Below are 22,982 nucleotides of genomic sequence, written 5' to 3'. Positions count from 1 at the left end.
TTTTTACTGTGTACTGTACCAGCAGTTATGGTCGAAATGACAATAGAAAGTGACTTGACTTGACTAGACTAGTTTCTATAAGATTGCATCTCATTCTTCTGAATTTCAGCGACTTTAGCCCCAGGTAATTCAATTTCTACTTATGCGCGAAACCCTCAACCTTCAAATCCACCTAATGAACCTCCTCCCCCCAGTTCCAAAACCAGTACACCTTTCCTCAAGGAAGGAGACCAGACCAGGTGCGGCCTCACCAATACCCTGTAGAGTTGCAGCATAACCTCCCAGGCTAAACAAAACCCCTAGGAGAGACACGGAGTCTGGAGGCGGGAGAAGAGTGGGAAGTGAAACAAGAGGGGAGAGAGGAAGGACTGGAGAACATCAGACACACAGAATGCTGGAGGAGCTCAGCAAGTCTACGGAAATGAATGAATAGTCGACGTTTCGGGCTGAGACCCTTCTTAAGGACTGAGACCGGAGAAAGTCATTGGACAGTCAGGATGGGTGTGGAAAGCAAGAAAATCAGACAAATCTGCTTCAGCCGCACTTATTGTGAGCAGTTCTGTTGAAAATGTCAGTGACGTGTGAGGTCTGGCACTTGATAAAAGGAAGATGACAGCAGACTGTTATTTTAAAACCGCAAACACGAGGAAATCTGCAGATGCTGGAAACTCAAGCCACACACACACAAAATGCTGCCTGGCCTGCTGCGTTCACCAGCATTTTTTGTGTGTGTAGCAGACTGTTACGCAAGCAGGGCCTTAACAGTACTATTTGGCACCATGGCACAGAGAGCGAGTTTGTAAATCCGATAGGAGCAAAGAATGTTGGGAATGGCAAAGGTGGGGTGTGGGACAGGTGGCGGAGGAGGAGTGCCAGGAACAGAGGGTGCTGCGGGTGCAGACACACCCAGCCCTGAGACACTAGGTAAGGTAATTTGATTCCAAACAATTGATTTACTAAGTGTCTCCCTGGTGCTTCCCTCTCCCTTCCCCTTTTCCCAACCATGATTCCCCTCTCCCTGCCCCCTTCCCACTCTCAGTCAACAAGAAACCCACATCAGAATCAGGTCTACCATCACTCAAATATGTCATGAATGTGTTTTTTTGGTGGCGGCAGTACAGAGCAAGACATAAAATTATAGTGATGTGCGAAAGTCTTAGGCTACATCCGCGCTAGATCGGATAATTTTGAAGATGCTGCTTTCACGTAAAAACGATAGGCGTCCACACCAACCGTTTTTGAAAATACCTCTGTCCACATTAAAGCGGGTATTTGGGCGAACCTCCTCCTACTGGGCATGCGCAGGACACGTCTACAGAAAACGAGCGGCGTGCTTGGTGTCCAATCTCACTGTGAAAGTGCGCGTTTGTGACAGAATGACCCGGCTGACGACGAACATTGAAAAACTGACTAACTCTGTTGCATTAATAAAGCACCTTGTTAAATGCATAAAACTTGTCTGCATCAGTGTTAATCTTGTATTCCCATACAATGTTACACATCTATTGTCAGGTAAATACTTGCATAAATAGGTAAATCACCTTCATACAAGCAAGGACAGAAAACAGGGAAAAGTGAGTATACTTATTTACTCAGTAAGTTATAGGTCAAAGTATTTGGTGAGTACATTTCTAACTCTTCTGGCTTCAGTCTCATTGCCGTCTGTTCTGAAATTGTTAGATTGTGTTGGGGGGGTTACGGTAAAGAAAACAATGAAATGCCGCACTGCCGCCACCATCTGTTCCGGCACGTCATGACAGCGTGTTTAGAAATCTCTGGTTACCCCGTCCACACTACTCTGTCCAATCAGCGTTTTCAAATTTACACACTCTGGAGGGCGTTTTAGAAAAGCCCTGTTTTCGGGGGAGGAAAACGCCGTTTCAGTGTGGACGGAGGGTCAAAACGAAGAGGAAAAGCTTTGGTTACGGATTTATCCGGTCTAGTGTGGACGTAGCTTTTGCACAGTACTCTTCAGAGGGATATTGGGGTTCAAGTCCACGGCCACACAAGCTGACAGGGCAGTAGAGAAGGTGTATGGCATGCTTGCCTTATTTGCTGCAGAACTGAGTTCAGGAGTTGGGAAAGTATAAAACTCTGCCACATCTGCAGTACAGGTGTCCCCCCGCTTTTCGAACGATCGCTTTACAACACCTCGCTGTTACGAAAGACCAACATTAGTCACCTGTTTTCGCAAACAGAAGGTGTTTTCATTGTTACGAGAAAAGGCAGCGCGCACCCCGAGCAGCCAAGCTCCTCCCCCGGAACTGCATTCTAGCCGGCATTGCTTAAACACGTGCCTGTGTGTATCTGTGCTTTATGTCGATTTATTTTGCGCATCCGTTAGCAAGATGAGTTCTAAGGTATCGGAAAAGCCTAAAAGAGCTCGTAAGGGTGTTACACTTAGTGCAAAACTAGACATAATTAAGCATTTCGCTCATGGTGAACGAAGTAAGAACAAAGTGAGTTTGGCTTGTGGAAGTTGACGAAGATGATGTTGAAGAGGTTTTGGCATCCCATGACCAAGAACTGATAGATGAAGAGCTGATGCCATTGGAAGAGGAAAGGATAACAATCGAAAACGAATGCAGTAGCGAACGGACCGAAAGTGAAGTCATCCAGGAACGTGAAGCAACTGTGTGAAATTTTCGCTGCAATGATTGCAGAAAAGTACGACTTTAATTTTGAAAGGGTACGTAGGTTTAGGGCATATTTGCAGGATGGTTTGAGTGCTTACAAAGATCTGTATGATAGAAAAATGCGCGAGGCTAAGCAGTCAAGCATATTGTCGCTTTTCAAGCCTTCCACATCAGATGACGAACCTCGACCTTCGACCTCGAAGCAGGCAGACATAGAAGATGACCTGCCTGCCCTGATGGAAACAGATGACCATGAGATGACACCCCAGTGTCCCACCACCCCAACGTCCAGGCCGCGGACCGATACATTGCCGCGAAGAATGCACCGGTGCAGCGGTAGCCAGGACGCACCCAGCACATCTTTAAGAAAAAAGCCAAAATAAATAAGCTAATTAATTAGGTGCCACCCGGCAAGTAAATGTCGGCCCAGATCAGAGGCGACGCAATCGGCAATCGCTCGTGATATCCTGATCTGAGCCGACATTTATGTGCCGGGCAGCACCTAATTAATTAGCTTGCTTATTTCGGGTTTTTTCTTAAAGATGTGCTGGGTGCGTCCCGGCTACTGCTGCACCACTGCATGCTTCGCGGATCAGTATCGGTCCGCAGCCCGGAGATTGGGGACCACTGCAGCACCCCAACCTCCGACAACTCTGCCTAACGCACCATCATCAGTGTGCTCAGTGCTGTCTTCCGGATTCCCGTAAGTGATACTACACTGTACATACATTATTTCTACTTTATATGGGCTGTGTATTTTTATGTGTTATTTGGTATGACTTGGCAGTTTCATAGCTTAAAGGTTACTGGAGAGAGTGTTTCTGCCGAGAGCGCTTGTGTGAGATTTTCGCTACGGCGGACAGTGCGGCAATGATTGCAGAAAAGTATTTCTACTTTATATAGGCTGTGTATTTATCATATTATTCCTGCTTTTACTATACGTTACTATACATTATATATTTTAGGTTTTATGTGTTATTTGGTAGGTTATTTTTTGGGTCTGCGAACGCTAAAAAAATTTTTCCCATATAAATTAATGGTAATTGCTTCTTCACTTTACGACATTCCGGCTTATGAACCGTTTCATAGGAACACTCTACCTTCGGATGGCGGGGGAAACCTGTACTGCATTCAGTTCTGGTCACCCCATGACAGGAAACATGTACAGAGGGGGCAGAAGACGTTGCCTGGATTAGAGGGCATGAGGTCGGACAGACTTGGGTTGTTTTCTCTGGATTGGCAGAGGCATGAGAGGAGACCTGATACAAACTTAATGATGATGATGATGACAATGGCAGACAGAAAATTAATTTAATTTGGCATTGTGTGTGTGCACAGACACTGTGGGCCAAAGGATCTGCACGGTTCTGTGCCTTTAATGCTCTGTGCAACATTCTCCACCTGATGGCCCCATTGTAAAGGGGGAGGACACCTTCAGAGGGAGACCTCACCTGGGGAGCAGCTTGCAGCTGACTCCCTTCTCTGACGTCAGGGGAGCCTGCGAGTGATTCTCCTTGTTTTATGACACAGGAGGTTCACCAGAATGACCCCGGGATTAAAAAAGTTAACGTGAGAGGAGCATTTGATGACTCTGGGCCTGAACTTGTTGGAGATTAGAAGAATACGGCGGGGGGGGGGTGGGGGATCTCATGGAAACCTATCGAATATTGAAAGGCCTCGATAGGGTGGATGTGCACAGTATGCTTTCTATCGTGGAGCAGTCCAGGACCAGAGGGTACAGCCTCAGAATCACAAGGATGCCCCTTTAGAACAGAGATGAGGAATTTCTTTAGCTAGAGAGTGGTGAATCTGTGGGATTCATTGCCACACACAGCTGTGGAGGCCAAGTCATTGGGTATATTTAAAGCAGAGGTTGATAGGTTCTTGATTAGTAAGGGCGTCAAAGGTTACCAGAAGAGGCAGGAGAATGTGATTGAGAGGGATAACAAATCAGCCATGATGGAATGGAGGAGCAGACTTGATAGGCTGAACGGCCTAATTCTGCTCCTATGCCATATGGATATCGTGTGTCTCAGGCTCTTGGTAAACCTCGTGCATACCACTCTACCCCCAATACCTCAGGGACCTACCATTGAAGTCTTTCAGCTTCTGCTCCAGTTTGGCACACTTGGACTCCAGCTGTGTGAGGAACAGACAGAGCAGCAGGGTCAGAGTGAGGCAGATCAACACCAAGTGCCCACCACACCGAGGGCATCAGCACCAAACCCCCAAAAAACCAAGACCATCAACACCAACCCCAACCACACCACGGCTACTGACACAAGAAGTCAGAGAGATACAGAGCGACACCAAGTCCAACCACAACAAGGGCAATGACACAAGAAGCATTCATTGCCGTCACCAATTCCCTGGTCACAGTAAACTTAAATCCCCCTCCATACTGTCCCATCGCACACTCTGAAGGTCAGATACGGAATGAAGCACCCTCCACACCGTCCCGTCACACACTCCTGGGGTCAGAGAGTGAAGCTCCAATGCACCGTACCAACAAACAACCCTGAGGCAGTGTCTAGACGCAGCAAAGCTCCGGCGATTCTGCCTGGAGCTGTGGAGGACCATTCCAGATCAACCCTCTCACACCTGCTCCATTTTCTCCAGTGTAGCTTTGCTTGACTCCTGGGCCTCCTTTTGAATCTCATCAGCCACATCTTCCCTCGTGCTCCCATCGACACCCTGTCCATCCAAGATGGCCACCTCACTACCATTGGCTTCTTGGACCTCACCATGCCGCGTGGCTTGTACCTCCTGATCATAGCGATGCTGGAGGGCTGAAACAGGTCAACAAGAATCACACGTTTATATTTCACAATAGAAGTGAGTTCCTCCCATGGCAGGGACGTCCCTGGGGTCAGACACAGAGTGAAGCTCCCTCCACACTGTCCCATCACACACTCCCGGGGTCAGACACAGAGTGAAGCTCCCTCCACACCGTCCCATCACATACTCCCGGGGTCAGACACAGAGTGAAACTCCCTCCACACCGTCCCATCACACAATCCCGGGGTCAGATACAGAGTGAAGCTCCCTCCACACCGTCCCATCACACATCACACATTCCTGGGGTCAGAGAGTGCAGCTCCCTCCACACTGTCCCATCACACACTCCTGAGATCAGACACAGAGTGAAGCTCCCTCCACACTGTCCCATCACACACTTCCAGGGTCAGACACAGAGTGAAGCTCCCTCCACACTGTCCCATCACACACTCCCAGGGTCAGACACAGAGTGAAACTCCCTCCACACTGTCCCATAACACAGTCCCAGGGTCACACACAGAGTGAAGCTCCCTCCACACCGTCCCATCACATACTCCCGGGGTCAGACACAGAGTGAAACTCCCCCCACACCGTCCCATCACACAATCCCGGGGTCAGATACAGAGTGAAGCTCCCTCCACACCGTCCCATCACATACTCCCGGGGTCAGACACAGAGTGAAACTCCCCCCACACCGACCCATCACACAATCCCGGGGTCAGATACAGAGTGAAGCTCCCTCCACACCGTCCCATCACACATCACACATTCCTGGGGTCAGAGAGTGCAGCTCCCTCCATACCGTCCCATCACACACTCCCGGGGTCAGACACAGAGTGAAACTCCCTCCACACTGTCCCATCACACACTCCCGGGGTCAGACACAGAGTGAAGCTCCCTCCACACCGTCCATCACACACTCCCAGGGTCAGACACATAGTGAAGCCCCCTCTAAGCCATCCCATCACACACTCCCGGATTAACATAGAACACAGAATAGTACAGCACAGTACAGGCCCTTCGGCCCACAAAGTTGTGCCGACCCTCAAACCCTGCCTCCCATATAACCCCCCACCTTAAATTCCTCCATATACCTGTCTAATAGTCTCTTAAACTTCACGAGTGTATCTGCCTCCACCACTGACTCAGGCAGTGCATCCCATGCACCAACCACTCTCTGAGTAAAAAATCTTCCTCTAATATCCCCCTTGAACTTCCCACCCCTTACCTTAAAGCCATGTCCTCTTGTATTGAGCAGTAGTGCCCTGGGGAAGAGGCGCTGGCTATCCACTCTATCTATTCCTCTTATTATCTTGTACACCTCTATCATGTCTCCTCTCATCCTCCTTCTCTCCAAAGAGTAAAGCCCTAGCTCCCTTAATCTCTGATCATAATGCATACTTTCTAAACCAGGCAGGATCCTGGTAAATCTCCTCTGTACCCTTTCCAATGCTTCCACATCCTTCCTATAGTGTGGCAACCAGAACTGGACACAGTACTCCAAATGTGGCCTAACCAGAGTTTTATAGAGCTGCATCATTACATCGCTACTCTTAAACTCTATCCCTCGACTTATAAGAGCTAACACCCCATAAGCTTTCTTAACTACCCTATCTACCTGTGAGGCAACTTTCAGGGATCTGTGGACATTTACCCCGAGATCCCTCTGCTCCTCCACACTACCAAGTATCCTGCCATTTACTTTGTACTCTGCCTTGGAGTTTGTCCTTCCAAAGTGTACCACCTCACACTTCTCCGGGTTGAACTCCATCTGCCACTTCTCAGCACACTTCTGCATCCTATCAATGTCTCTCTGCAATCTTTGACAATCCTCTACACTATCTACAACACCACCAACCTCTGTGTCGTCTGCAAACTTGCCAACCCATCCTTCTATCCCCACATCAAGGTCGTTAATAAAAATCACGAAGAGTAGAGGTCCCAGAACAGATCCTTGTGGGACACCACTAGTCACAATCCTCCAATCTGAATGTACTCCCCCCACCACGACCCTCTGCCTTCTGCAGGCAAGTCAAGTCTGAATCCACCTGGCCAAACTTCCCTGGATCCCATGCCTTCTGACTTTCCGTGTGGAACCTTGTCAAATGCCTTACTAAAATCCATGTAGATCACATCCACTGCACTAACCTCATCTATGTGCTTGGTTACTCCTCAAAGAACTCTATCAGGCTTGTTAGACACGATCTACCCTTCACAAAGCCATGCTGACTGTCCCTGATCAGACCATGAGTCTCTAAATGCAGACACAAGAGTGAAGCTCCCTCCACAATGTCCCATCACACACTCCCAGGGTCAGACAAAGAGTAAAGCTCCCTCTACACTGTCCCATCACACACTCCTGGATTCAGACACAAGAGTGAAGCTCCCTCCACAATGTCCTAACACACACTCCCAGGGTCAGACACAGAGTGAAGCTCTCTCTACACTGTCCCATTAGCAGGAAGCACAGGCCTTGTGTTGAAATGTCAATCATTTAGCACAGGTACTGGTTTGATTTATCGCTCTTCCAGTTACTTTCTCAAAACTTTGAATTTGATCAGAAAGTTTCTCTTTCTTCTTGCTTTTACTCTCAGTATGGGCTGCCCAGTCCCTTTTTTTTCCCTTTTCTTTTTTTTTAACCTTTTGTTTTTGTTTATAGAGAATAGTGGGGTTCTTTTTTTTTAATATATATAAAAAATTATATAAGTTTCTTTATCTTTTTTCTTTTTATGAAATGATAGAGAATTGATTATCTTATTTTTATTATATATTATTAGATTAATACTATGTATGATCTTGATAATGTTGATTTTACCTTTTATATGTATTGTTATCAATATAGATATTTGAGATAATTCTCTTGTTTGTACTTTTTTTTTTAATTATTAAAAAGATTGATAAAGAAAGAAAGCAATTACCAGGAATGACACCAAGTAATTGTCATTAGCTGCACTGGTGACCCCTTTTACAACAGGGAGGTGCGTGGGAGAGGACGGAGACATTACCTGCCAGGTTTCTCTGCAGCGCCGTGTTCTCTGCCTGGAGCCTGAGTAACTCCCCGTCCACAGGGGTACCCGCCGGGCTGGAGTCAGATCCCGGAGCCTTCTCCTTCAGCTGTCTGTTCTCCGCCTCCAGCTCCTCGATCTGAGTGCAGAGCTGAAAGTAGGTGGCCGCACCATGTCAGACAGAGGGTGGAGACTCAATCTGCGCCGTGCGCCAGTGTCCAAATACTCCACCATCACCACAAACCTCAAACCTTCTCCTGAATCTGTTCCCCATTGTTGAAAGCTGTACCAAGGTCCACGCAGACCTCGTTCACTGCCCTATCCCCATGGAATGAATTACTAGTAATAAAACACCCAGCGCAGCGGTCAGCGCAATGTTTTACAGCACCAGCAACCCAGGTTCAATACCTGCCGCTGTTGATAAGGAGCTTGCATTTTTTCCCCCATAACCGCATGTGTTTCTCCTAGTGCTTCAGTTTCCTCCCACGTTACTGAGACCTACGGGTTAGGATTGGGAATAGTATGTTGGCGCCAGAAGCATGGCGACACTTGTGGGTTGTCCCCAGCACAGTCCTTGGTGTCTGATCACAAGGGACACTCTTCGTTATGTGATTCTTGCTTTTACAGTACCGTGCGAAAGTCTCAGGCACAGATAGGGTGTCTAAGACTTTTGCACAGTACTGTATTTGTCAACGTGCGGCAGAGAGCGAGCTTATAAATCTGGAGGGAGCAAAGGACGTTGGGGGTGGCGAGGGTGGAGCGCCACAGAAGGGGTGTGGGACAGGTGGCAGAGAAGGAGCGTCAGGGGTGGGATGTGGTGAGAGGTGCAGACACCCCCAGCTCTGAGACACCAGGCAAGGTCATTTGATTCCAAACAATAGATTTATTTATCTTTACAGAATATTTTTCTGGTGCTTCCTGCTCCCTCCCCTTTGCCCAAACATGATTCCCCTCTCCCTGCCCCTTTCCCACTCTCAGTCCACAGTACAGACCCATATCAGAATCAGGTTTACCAACGCTCACATATGTTATGAAATTTAATTTTACTTAGTGGCAGCAGTACCATGCAAATGTCTTAGGCACCCTATGTGCCTCCCACTCCCCCTCCAAGTCAGCAAACCCTGGGGTCCGAGTTTCGTGCCCGAGGGCCAGTGACTAACTGCTCCCCCCCCCCCCCCCAAGTTAAGGAGTCCTGAGTTTGAGGTCTGGTGATCAAATACATATGATTGACCAGTCCTGGGATCGAAACCCAGCAGTCAGTTGTAAGAGGTCAAAGTCCCAGGGATCACCACTCAGAGACCAAAACCTGAAGGTTGAGTCTGGAGGTCAAAGCTTGAAGGTCGGAGGGTCTGAGAGTCCTCGAGTCTGGGCAAGGTTGGAGGCCCAATGTCTGCAATTCAGAGAGTCCGTGCCAAGGACTGGACGTCGGTGGTTGGAGGTAGCTTGTCCTGGGGCTGGAGGCCTGTCTGCGTGTGAGGGGATGGGCTGGTGTAAAGGTAGGCAAGTGGGTTGTTTTGCTGCTGTTGTTTCATTTTGTTTTGAGGCTGTGTTATTGTTGCTTCTCTACTGAATACTGTGGACATGCTACGTTGGCACTGAAATGTGTGCCCCCTTAGGTTACAGTTATAGTGTCACAGACCAGGACGGCACAGAAACCAGGCCCTTCAGCCCATCTAGTCCATGCCTAGTCCCATCGACCCACGTCTGGACCATAGGCTTCCCATCCACGTATCTATCCAAGCTTCTCTTAAATGTTGCAATCGAACCCGCAGCCACCAGTTCTCACCACCCTCTGAGGGCGACAGTATAGAATGAGCTGCTGGCAGAAGTGGAGATTAGGGGTTTGACCCGCTGAGTGAAGAAGTTACTGGTAAATATCTCACCTTTCACCCTTATCCTATGACCTCAGGTTGTAGTTCCACCCAATCTCAGTGGAAAAAGCCTGCTTGCATTTACCCTATCTATACCCCTCATAATTTTGTACACCTCTATCAAATTTCCCCTCAACCTTCTACGTTCCAGGGAATAAAGGGCTAACATATTCAAACTTTTCCTAAAATTCAGGTCTTCCAGTCCCGACAACATCCTTGTAAATTTTCTCTGCATGCTTTCAATCTTATTGATGGCTTTCCTGTAGGCAGGTGACCAGAGCTACACACAATACTCTAAATTAGGGCTCGCCTACGCCTTATACAAATCAACATTACATCCCATGTGCTGTACTCAACATTTGATCTACAAAGGCCAGCATGTTTCTCTACGGCCCTATCCACCTGTGACATCACTTTCAAGAAATTATGGATCGCTATTCCCTGGTTCCTTTGTTTACCGCATTCTCCCGTGTACTACCATTCACGTGTAAAGCCTACTCTGCTTTCCCCTCCTCTCCAGCAAGAGGAACCAAAAATCAAAAAATTTCTTCACTATGTCTTGAAGTATTCAACCGCCACAACTATTTTCACACTTCACTGTCTCGTTCTCTAAATTTAAACTATATTGGAGTAAGATTTTTTAAGTTAATCTACAAAACTTGAGCATCATTGTCAAATCTTAAGAAAAATTCCAAATCCTGTCAATTTATTGAAAAAATGCAAAATTACAGGGTTGAAAAGGCATTCATCCCCTCTGTAATTACTATGCTAATTTCCCTCAGGCGCAATACTGTAATAATATCCTGCTGATGCAAAAAATTGGAGGATCAGCCGCTTTCAGTGAATTCATAAGAATAAATACCCCCTCCCTCAACAATATGGTCGATTGTCAACAGATCAAACCAAACTGAAGACAAGACAGCATTCATGGTAAGTCAGGGAAATGATTACAGAGAAGCACAAATCTGGGGAAGGGTACAGGACCATCTTAAAGGCACTGAATATACCACAGAGCTCAGTGCAATCCATCGTGAAAAGGTGGAACCACAGCCACACTGCCAAGGTCGGGCTGCCTCTCCACACTCAGTCACCAGAGACGAATGGCACGTGTGAGAGAAGCTACTGAGTGCTACTTGTAAGAGAGTCACTCTGAGTGAGGTACAGAAGTCAGTGGCTGCAACTGGAGATGAAGTCCGTGGCTTTACGATCTCCAAGGCCTTGCACAAAAAGGGTACTTATGGAAGAGTAGTAAGGAAGAATCCCTGGCTAAAAAAAAAACATACCTTTGCCCAGACAGACTCTGAAAAGCTACACTGAGAAGATAGTGTAAAGATGTGGAAAAAGGTCTTGTGGTCAGATGAGACTAGAGTGGACCTTTTTGGCCTCAACACTAAACAGCACGTGCATGTGGCCTAAATCTAATACTGCACATCAACCAATAACACCATCTCTACTGCAAAGTAGGTAGCATTATGCAATGGCGATGCTCTTCAGCAGCAGGGACTGGAAATCTGGTCAGGATGGATGGGAAGATGGATGCTGCTAAATACATGGATAAAAACCTGCTCATCTCTGTCAGAAAATTTAAACTGTGGAGGAAGAAGTTCAACTTTCAGCAGCACAAGGACCCAAAGCACACTGCCAGAGCAACCATGGAGTGGCTTCCAATGAAGAAAATCGATGTCCTTGAGTGGCCCAGTCAGAGTCCTGACCTTAACCTGACTGATCATCTCTGGCAAGACCTCAAGATTGCTGTCCACCGTCACTCCCCAACTACCTGGCACAGCGTGAGCAATTTTGCAAGGAGGAATGGGCAAATCTTGCTCCATCCCGCTGTGCAAAGCTAATAGAGACTTATCCAAAAAGACCACTGGCTGTAATAGCCGTGAGAGGTGGTTCATTTAAGTACTGAGTAAAGGGGGTGAATACTTTCGAACTGCTGACATTTCAGTTTTTCATGCTTACAATTTTCCCTTTATTGGGCTCTACTGTGGAAAAAGGTAGCATGTGATTCACAAATTTAAAATCTCAGTTAAATTGATCAAAATCCCTGGTTGTAACACTCATTTCTGTGAACAGAAGGTTGGGGGCTGATTACCTTTACGCGTCACTGTGTTCCTTAATTACTTACACAGGAAATACTACTCACTCTTCTGCAGTGCCCCATCGGCATGGAAACAAGCCCTTCGGCCCATCTGCACCATGCTGACCAAGATGCCTGTCCAGAGTCATAGAAAATTACCGTACAGAACCAGGCCTTTCTGCTCTGCGCCGAACATTTAAACTGCCTAGTCCCATCGAACTGCACCCTGATGATAGCCCTCCCTACCCCTCCCCTCATGGTACCTATCCAAACTTCACTTAAACATTGAAATCAAGCTCGCATGCACCATCTGCACCAGCAGTTCATTCCACACTCCCACCACCGTCTGACTGAAGAAGTTTCCCCTCATGTTCCACTTAAACATTTCAGCTTTCACCCTTAACCCATGACCTCTAGTTGTAGTCCCACACAACCTCGGCGGAAAAAGCCTGCTCGCACTTACCCTATCTGTACTCCTCATAATTTTGTATGCCTCTATCAAATCTCTCCTCAGTCTTCTACATTCCAAAGAATAAAGTCCTAAACTATTCGATATTCCCTTATAATTCAAGTCCTCCAGAACCGGCAACATCCTTGTAAGTTTTCTCAGTACTTTTTGAACTTTATTTACAACTTTCCTAAAATCAATCATCTTTCTAAGCCAGTCACATTTGCCAGCATTTGGCACGTATCCCTTCCTCATCCCTAGTAACACACACAGAAAATGCTGGAGAAACTCAGCAGGTTAGTCAGAATCTGTGGAGAGGAGTAAACAGATGACAGGGCTGAGAACAATCTTAGTTTTGTTGTGTTGGTTGTTAACATAATTCATTTCAGTGTACGTTTTTGAATACAGGTGTCCCCCGCTTTCCGAACGTTCATTTTACGACAGTTCGCTTTTACAAAAGACCTACATCAATACCTGTTTTTGCTAACCAAAAGAGGATTTTTCCTTTTATGAAAAAAGACGCCCGCTTTAAACTTGTGTTTACCCCAAGAAAGACTACCATGACCGTGAAGCCTTGCGCGGTAGGTGTGTGCACATGCGTGTACGTGCCGATTTTTTTTCTACAAATCAGTTTTGCCTCAATCTTCCCGATTCTGTTAAGTGAAACTAAACTGTACATACATTATTTCTACTTTATATAGGCTGTGTATTTATCATATCATTTCTGCTTTTACGATATGTTAGTGTTATTTTAGGTTTTATGTGCTATTTGTTATGATTTGGTAGGTTATCTTTTGGGTCTGAGAACGCTCAAAAATTTTTCCCATATAAATTAATGGTGATTGCTTCTTCACTTTACGTCATTTCGGCTTACGAACGGTTTCATTATGCTCTACTTTCGGATAGCGGGGGAAACCTATATGCATGATAGATAAATGAACCCAAATCAGAATCCACCGTCAACGATCACCAACCTGCTCGTGACCATTCTCTGAGCCTCAGGAAAGCCGGGGGCATTCGATTCACTGCCCGGAGGATGGGGAGTTGGGGGGAGGAAGAATTTCTACCCTGGTTGGATGGGCGGGCTACAGCTCACCTTGGAGAGCTCCTGCATGAGGGTGCTGTTCTGCAGCCGGAAGTCATCCTCCTGACTGTGTAACTTCCCCTGGAGCATCTCATTCTCGCTCAGGAGGGCGTCCACTTCCTGGGGGGGAAAGAGGTCATCATCAAGAGGGCAGAAGGTGGTTTTAGGACCTGCACGTACTTCACCACAGTCGAGAAGCTGTGCTCCGAGACACGCCACGCCAACACCACCTCACCGCTTCTGCCAGCACAAAGGGCATCGCTAGACCCATGACCCAGGGAGCTAAAGCACTTCTGCTCACACCCAAGTTGTGAGCCTCGGGACCAGCCTCCTCACCCCCACCACAGCCCAAAGGCTCATGACCCTTCCATCCTTCGTGCCCCCGGAGCTCCACCTGAAATCGTTGACCCAGCGCCCCCCTCTCCCTGAGCCCTCATCCTGAGGTTACTCTCTGGATGCAGGCTTCACCACCCTAGGGGTTGGGAAGAGGTGGGTCAAGGGGAAGGGAGAGAAAACCTCCCACCAGACTGCCATCTTAAAATGGGGAAAGGCAGGGCAGGGACTAGATGCCAAGGCGCCCTGTGAGTAACACGGGCAAGAGAGACACAAACCCAAATGCACATGTGGGACCAGGTGACATACCATTTGCCACTCCCCCCCCCCACCACCACCAATAACCTGTGGAGCCCTGGACCCTTGGAGTATGTGGGCAGGCAGCTGTCCCTCTCTGGATCCTTACCTGTGCCTTCTTGCTTTTAGTGACAGCCTGTGGGATAGAAGAGAGAGAGGAGGAAGGTTAAATTTGCAGCAAGAGGTCTTGGTACAGCAGAATGGAACCAGTTGGGAGCTCCGCACGACAGATGGGATCTCACAAGCCCATTCTGTCCCTGCCAACACCCCCTCCCTCCACCACAGGCCCAGCCCAGGAAAAGAAATGCAGCAGGAGTGTAGTGACTCGTTGCAAGCTGCTCTCTAAACACACACTCATTACTTCAGAACATTAGGAAACATTAGTAAGTTCCTGACAAGAACAGGCCTTTCGACCTAACAGAGCTTGGCAAATTCCTATTCACGTTGTTTATTGAAATAACTATCGAGTTCAGATTTGAAGGTCTAGAAGGTACTACTCTCAACTACACAACTAGATACAGTGCCTAAAAAAGGCATTCACCTCCTTGGAAGTTTTCATGTTTTATTGTTTTACAGCATTGAATCAGTGGATTTAATTTGGCTTTTTTGACACTGATTAACACAAAAAGACAGTTGTGTCAAAGTGAAAACAGATCTCTACAAAGAGATCTAAATTAATTATAAATATAAAACACAAAATAATTGATTGCACAAGATTTCACCCCCTTCAAATCAGATGCACCTTTGGCAGCAATTACAGCCTTGAGTCTGTGTGGATAGGTCTCTATCAGCTTTGCATATCTGGACACTGCAATTTTTCCCCCATTCTTCTTTACAAAACTGCTCAAGCTCTGTCAGTTTGCATTGGTATTGTGAGTGAACAGCTTTTTTCAAGTCCAGCCGCAAATTCTCAATTGGATTGCGGTCTGGACTCTGACTTGGCCATTCCAGGACATTAACTTTGTTGTTTTTAAGCCATTCCTGTGTAGCTTTGGCTTTATGCTTAAGGTCATTGTCTTGCTGGAAAACACATCTTCTCCCAAGTCGCAGTTCTCTTACAGACTGCATCAGGTTTTCCTCCAGGATTTCCCTGTATTTTGCTGCGTTCATTTTACCCTCTACCTTCACAAGCCTTCCAGTTCCTGCTGCAGTGAAGCATCCCCACAGCATGATGCAGCCACCACCATGCTTCACGGTAGGGATGGTTTGTTTTTGATGATGTGCAGTGTTTGGCTTATGCCAAACTTAGTGTTTAGTCTGATGACCGATAAGCTCAACTTTGGTTTCATCGGAGCATAAAACCTTCTTCCAGATGACTTCAGAGTCTCCCACATGTCTTCTGGCAAACTCTAGCCGAGATTTCATATGAGATTTTTCCAACAGTGGCTGTCCGTTTGCCACTCTCCCATAAAGCTGCAACTGGTGATGCACCCAGACAACAGTTGTTGTACGTGCAGTCTCTCCCATCTCAGCCATTGAAGTTTGTAGCTACTCCAGAGTTGTCATGGGTCTCTTGGTGGTCTCCCTCAGTAGTCTCCTTCTTGCACAGTCACTCAGTTTTTGAGGACGGCCTGCTCTGTAGATTTACATCCGTGCCATATTCTTGATTATTGACCTAACTGCACTCCAACGGATATTCAGTGACTTGGGAGATTTTCTTGTATCCATCTCCTGACCTGTGCTTTTCAATAATCTTTTCACGGAGTTGCTTGGCGTGTTTTTTTGTCTTCATGGTATTTTTGCCAGGCTACTGACTCACCAGCAGTTGGGCCTTCCAGATACAGGTGTATTTTTACTATAATCAATTGAAACACAGTGTCTGCACACAGATCTCCATTTAGCTAATTATGTGACTTCTAAAACCAATTGGCTGCACCAGTGATGATTTGGTGTGTCATATTAAGGGGGGGGTGAACACTTGTGCAATCAATTATTTTGTGCTTTATATTTGTAATTAATTTAGATCACTTTGTAGAGATGTTTTCACTTGTTCAATGTCAAAAAAGTCAAACTAAATCCACTGTGATTCAATGTTGTAAAACAATAAAACATGAAAACTTCCAAGAGGGCTGAATACTTTTTATAGGCACTATAGTTTGTTCCATGCGTCCACAATTCACTGTGTAAAATAATGCTTCCTGATGTTAGTCTGAAATCTTCCTTTAACCAGTCTCCACCTATGGCCCCATGTCCTCGTTGATGGATTAAGTTTGAAGTAGCAGCTGTTATCCACTTTACCCTTAATGACTTTGAACACTTCTACAATGTTGCCTCTCATTCTACTTCTACTTGGGCTAAGAAGATTTAATTCTTTCAATCTTTCTTCATAGCTTATATCCTGCAGACCTGGAATGAGTCTCACTGCCCCTCTCTGAATTCTCTCCAGTGCCTTCACGTCCCTCACTCAATATGAAGGTCAAAATTCTACACAGTATTCACAAGCCAATTATATAGCTTACGGAGAATGTCTCTAGACTTGTATCACATTAGAAGAGCTGCACTGTTAAAACTTAATTCTCTGTCTAATACTTATTAAGAACGTCCATTTGATGCTTAATACACCATATTGTGGCACTGCACTTTCTCTGTAACACTACACTCCGTGGCCAGTTTATTAGGTACACCTCTACACCTTGTTAATGCGACTATTTAATCAGCCAATCACATGGCAGCAACTCAATGCATAAAAACATGCAGACATGGTCAAGAGGTTGAGGTTCAGTTTTTGTTCAGAGCAACAGCAGAATGGGAAAGGAATGTGGATCTACGTGACTGACCATGGAATGATTGTTGGGGGGGTGGGGGGAGGTGTGAGCATTTCAGAGACTGCTGATCACCTGGGAATTTTACACATAAGTCTCTGAGTTTACAGAGAATGCGTGAAAAACATTTTAAAAAAAATACAGTGAATGACAGTTCTGTGGAAGAAAACGCCTTGTTAATGAGAGAGGTCAGAGGGTCAAGCTGACAGTAACTCAAATAACCACGCATTACAACAGTGGTGTGCAGAGGAGCGTCTCTGAACACACAACACCTCGAACCTTGTAGTGGATGGGCTACAGCAGCAGAAGACCATGACAGGCTCCAGTCCTGTACCTGATGAAGTGGCTACTGAGTGTATATTCTGCACTTTGTTAAGAGCTTTACTGGTGGAGAGATCTGTATGAACAAAAGCTTGAAAGCAGGTACCACCAGGCTCTAGGACGGCATTGAGCCCACTGTTGAGTAGACCTCTTGAATGATGAACTCTTTACCTCCCCAGTCTACTTCGTGATGGCCCTTGCATCTTATCGTCTGTCTGCTCTGCACTTCCTCTGTGATTGTGACGCTTAATTCTGTGTTCTGTTATTGTTTTCCTTCGTATTATGGGTAAATAACTCCCTGTGTCATAACGAAATGCTCTGCATGGACAGCAGGCAAAACTGATTTTTCACTGTATCGCCACGTCTTTGAGGTGGCATGATAGTGTAGCGGGTAACATAACGCCATTACATCCCCATCAACCCGGGTTCAGTTCCTGCCAGCATCTGTACATTCTCCCCGTTACAGCGTGGGCTTCCTCCGCATCCTCCGGTTTCATTTACTTTTTTAAATTATTTTTACTTTAACGATACAGCCCTTCGAGCCGAGTTGCTCCAGCAACCACCCGACAACCTTGATTTAACCCTAACCTAATTTACAATGACCAATTATCCAACCTGGAACACCTTTGGACTGTGGGAGGAAACCAGAACACCAGGGAAATCTCACCCCATCCACGGGGAGGTCGTACAAACTCCTGACACAGGATAGAAACATAGAAAACCTACAACACAATACAGGCCCTTCGGCCCACAAAGCTGTGCCGAACATGTCCTTACCTTAGAACTATCTAGGCTTTACCCATAGCTCTCTTTTTTTCTAAGCTCCATGTGTCCATCCAGGAGTCTCTTAAAAGGCCCTGTCATTTCTGCCTCCACTATCGCAGCCGGCAGCCCATTCCACGCACTCACCACGTCCTGCGTTAAAACTCCTCTGTACCTACTTCCAAGCACCTTAAAACTGTGCCCTCTCATGCTAGCCATTTCAGCCCTGGGAAAAGGCCTCTGACTATCGACACGATCAATGCCTCTCATCATTTTATACACCTCTGTCAGGTCACCTCTCATCCTCCATCACTCCAAGGAGAAAAGGCTGAGTTCACTCAACCTATTCTCAGAAGGCATGCTCCCCAATCCAGGCAACATCCTTGTAAACCTCCTCTGCACCCTTTCTATGGTTTCCACATCCTTCCTGTAGTGAGGCGACCAGAACTGAGCACAGTACTGCAAGTGGGGTCTGACCAGGGTCCTATACAGCTGCAACATTACCTCTCAGCTCTTAAACTCAATCTCGCGATTGATGAAGGCCAATGCACCATATGCCTTCTTAACTACAGAGTCAACCTGCGTAGCAGTTTTGAGTGTCCTACGGACTCGGACCCCAAGATCCCTCTGATCCTCCACACTGCCAAGAGTCTTACCATTAATACTATATTCTGCCATCATTTTTGACCTACCAAAATGAACCACCTCACATCGGATTCCAGGATTGAACTCCAAACCCTGGAATGCCCTGAGCTGCAATAACATCCTGCTATCCGCTATGTTATCATGGAGCCAATGGTTTTTTGTTTCCTCCCACATTCCAAAGACGTGCGAGTTAAAAGGCTAATTGGCCTCATGGGTGTAATTGGGTGGCGTGGGCTCGCTGGGCTGGAAGGGTCTATAATCTCCAAATAAATATATCCTGTGACAACAATAAACTAATTTACCAATTACAAACTTAATTTACTCCCTACTCTGCTAAACCCCCTAACAGCTCCAGTCCGATTCCCCTGTGGGGCACCAGCTAAGTGTTTCCACCTGCCCTGACGACACAGAGGAAACTACTCCCCAACACTGCATTCCCCCCCCCCCATACCCGTCAGCCATTCTGGGGTTCTTCTCGTGTCCTGTAGCCTATTCCCATCGACTCCCCTCCAAGATCCTCCCCCTCCCCCACACACTGGGAAGTGAGACTGATGAATTGGGACGTAGGGGGAGGGGGGAAACAGGAGTGTTGGGGTAGTGGGAGGGGAGTCCCACATTCCCAACGGGAGCTCAGTGTACCGATTTAATGCATTTACTACTTCAACTGGATCTCCCCGAGGCCTCTTCTGGTTCTGCGGAGAGGAGCCCGAACCTGTTCACACCATTCCTCACGGAGATCAAGTCCGGGATCTGACACCCGTGTTTCTCACTGCACCAGCCCCGCCTGGAGCTGCTTCCCCCATGTCACTTACACAGACAGTCAGGTGCCTACCTTCTGGGCCTTGGCCAGGTCCTTCTCCACATTGGTGGACTTCAACCGCAAGGAGTTCATCTCTACAGGGGGGAAGGAGAGGTAGAAGGGAGGAGAAGGGGGTAAGAGGGGATGAGGGGAAGGAAGAGGGATGATTTTTTATTTCAGGAATAAGCATTATTCATGATAAAAAAAAATATGCACAATCATCAAAAAAAAGGGTGTTGACTCTTTACATTTGTAGTGTATTCATAGTGTTCATTCTGGACATTGTATCACACACCCCAGGGGTCAGACACAGTGAAATTCCCTCCACACTGTCCTATCACACACTCCCGGGGTCAGACACAGAGTGAAACTCCCTCCACACTGTCCCATCACACACTCCCGGGGTCAGACACAGAGTGAAACTCCCTCCACACTGTCCCATCACACACTCCCGGAGTCAGGCACAGAGAGAAGCTCCCTCCACACCGTCCCATCACACGCTCCCAGGGTCAGACACAGAGTGAAGCTCCCTCCACACCGTCCCATCACACACTCCCAGGGTCAGACAGAGTGAAGCTCCCTCCACACCGTCCCATCACATGCTCCCAGGGTCAGACAGAGTGAATCTCCTTCCACACCATCCCATCACACACTCCCGGGGTCAGACACAGAGTGAATCTCCCTCCACACCGTCCCATCACACACTCCCGGGGTCAGACACAAAGGGAAGTTCACTTCACACCATCCTATCACACACTCCAGGGGTCAGACACAGAGTGAGGCTCCCTCTATACCATTATATCACACATTCCCAGGTTCAGACACTTCACACCATCCTATCACAGACTCCCAGGATCAGAGACCTCCTCATCAGTTTGCTCCTGGCTCTGGCTATTGACTGCTCTAGGCACTGTGCTGTGGGGTATGGCGAGGCTCGGGGACCAACTGTCTGCATCTCTTCCCCGGGTACGTCCATGCCCAGGTGCCCCTGGACTGGAAGCAAGTGGCATCCACAGGTACATTGGGGACCTTTAGGTACCAGAGGGAGCCACAGTGGCCTGAAAGTGTTCTGGAATAAGGCTGTGTCTGTGTTGCAATCTGAAGATGTTGGTTCAGACTGCGCAATCAGCAGAATACTGAAATAATCTAAAAATGTGGAGCTAGAATAGGGCTGATTAGCAGCCGGCAAAGAGCGCTAACAAAGGGAGCCTTTTCTGATTGGCTGACTAGCAGGGGCAATGAGTGGGAATAAAATGGTCGGTGTTGGGACCACACTTTTTACACTGTATGTCAATGATTTGGATGACAGAATTGATGGCTTTGTGGCAGGTTTGCAGACAATACAGAGATAAGTGGAGGGGCAGGGAGTGTTGAGGAAGCTAGGAGTCTGCAGAAGGACTAGACTGATTGGGAGAATGGGCAAGTAAGTGGCCGTTGGAATATAGTGTTGGAAAGTGTATGGTCATGCATTTTGGTAGAAGGAATAAAGGTGTAGACTGTTTTCTAAACAGGCAGAAATCAGAAGTGCAAAGGCAATTGGGAGACCTCATGAAGGATTCCCTGAAGGTTAACTTGCAAATTGAGTCAGTGGTGAGGAAGGCAAATTCAATGTTAGCATTCATTTCAAGAAGACAAGAATATTCAATTAGATTAGATTATGAGGACACTCAGTCCTCGTTTATTGTCATTTAGAAATGCTGTGATGCTGCGGCTTCACAAGGCATTGGTCAGACTGCACTTGGAGTATTGTCAGCAGTTCTGGGCACTTAATCTAAAAGATGTGCTGGCATTTAGAAAGGGTCCAGAATAGGCTGAAGAGAATTATTCCAGAAATGAAAGGGTTAATACATGAAGAGCAGTTGATGACTCTGGCCCTGTACTCACTGGGGTTTACAAGAATGGGGGGGGGGTGGGGGGGGTTCTCACTGAAACCCATTGAAACACCTATGTAGATATGGAGAGGATGTTTCCTATAGTGTTTAGGACCAGAGGGCACAGCCTCAGAATAGAGGGATGTCCATTTAGAACCCAAGATGAGGGGAAATATACTGGGCCAGCGGATGGAGGATCCACAGACGACTGCGAACGCCAAGTCATTGGGTATATTTAAAGCAGAGGTGGGTAGGTTTTTGATTAGTCAGGGTGTCAAAGGTTACGAGGAGAAGGCAGGGGAGTGGGGTTGAGAGGAATAATAAATCAGCCATGATGGACTGGCGGAACAGACCCAATGGGCCTATGGCCTAGTTCTGCTCCTCTAATGGAATGGTGGAACAGACTCGATGGACTGAGTGGCCTACTGTTCCCATCTCTTATGGACTTATGGTAATCACGGAATAAACTTCAAATACAAATGTATCGTTTGCATTAACAATCAATACAACCCAAGGGTGCGCTGGGGGCAGCTCGCAATCCTCGTCACACCCTCCAGCAACAACGTTCTTGGCAGAACAACACAGAACATACCAAGTGACAAAGCAACAACTGCAGAACAAACCCCGTTCCTGCCTGCCGCCCGCCCCACGCAGATACACAGTCCGCTAAGCCCAGGACTGGCCGTCTTCAGCCTCCAGCAGACCTGCGGGCTCGCAGGTATTGAAAAGGATGAGGAAAAACGGCAGAGTTGCGCGCCAGCCCTCACCTGCAGTCTGCTTGCGTAGTTCATCGGAGAGTTGGTAGTTCTGGGTCCTCAGCTCCAGCAGCTGTGCCTAGGCGACAAAAAGCAGAAGTTATACGGGATCTGATAGCCAGCTCGTCCCAGACGGACAGACCTATGCTGGCTGCTGGTTTGCCACAAGACATAGGAGCAGAATTCGGCCAATCAGCCCACCAAGTCTGCTCCACCATTCCATCATGGCTGATCTATTATCCCTCACAACCCCACTCTCCTGCCTTCTCCCCGTAACCACTGACACCATTTCTAATCAAAAACCTATCAATCTCTGCTTTAAATACACTCAATGACTTGACCTCCATGGTTGTCTGTGGCAATGAATTCCACAGATTCACCACCCTCTGGCTGAAGAAATTCCTCCTCATCTCCGTTCTAAAGGGATGGCCTTCTATTGTGACGCTGTGCCAGTTAGTTCTAGGTTCCCCCTCTATTGGAAACATCATCTCCCGTCCACTGTAGATATAGTCCTGAGCAAACAAAAAAATAC

At 47.2% G+C, this 22,982-nt stretch overlaps 1 protein-coding gene across 2 annotated transcripts in view; it reads right to left on the bottom strand.

Annotated features, from left to right (window-relative positions):
- Positions 1-22,982, bottom strand: part of gripap1 (GRIP1 associated protein 1) — a 100,122-nt gene that overhangs the window by 64,165 nt on the left and 12,975 nt on the right. For both annotated transcript variants that reach the window (XM_063034674.1, XM_063034673.1), the window contains exons 2-8: positions 22,463-22,529; positions 19,858-19,919; positions 14,645-14,671; positions 13,918-14,025; positions 8,420-8,570; positions 5,238-5,425; positions 4,727-4,775 (exon numbers count right to left, since the gene is read on the bottom strand). In XM_063034674.1, coding sequence (XP_062890744.1) covers positions 4,727-4,775; positions 5,238-5,425; positions 8,420-8,570; positions 13,918-14,025; positions 14,645-14,671; positions 19,858-19,919; positions 22,463-22,529 — 652 coding nt within the window. The remainder of the gene's footprint in view (positions 1-4,726; positions 4,776-5,237; positions 5,426-8,419; positions 8,571-13,917; positions 14,026-14,644; positions 14,672-19,857; positions 19,920-22,462; positions 22,530-22,982) is intronic.

This window comes from Mobula hypostoma, chromosome 28 (genome assembly GCF_963921235.1).
Source record: "Mobula hypostoma chromosome 28, sMobHyp1.1, whole genome shotgun sequence".
Lineage (NCBI taxonomy): Eukaryota > Metazoa > Chordata > Chondrichthyes > Myliobatiformes > Myliobatidae > Mobula > Mobula hypostoma.
The sequence above is the reverse complement of the archived record's forward strand: the minus strand, read 5'-3'. Positions and strand labels throughout refer to the sequence as shown.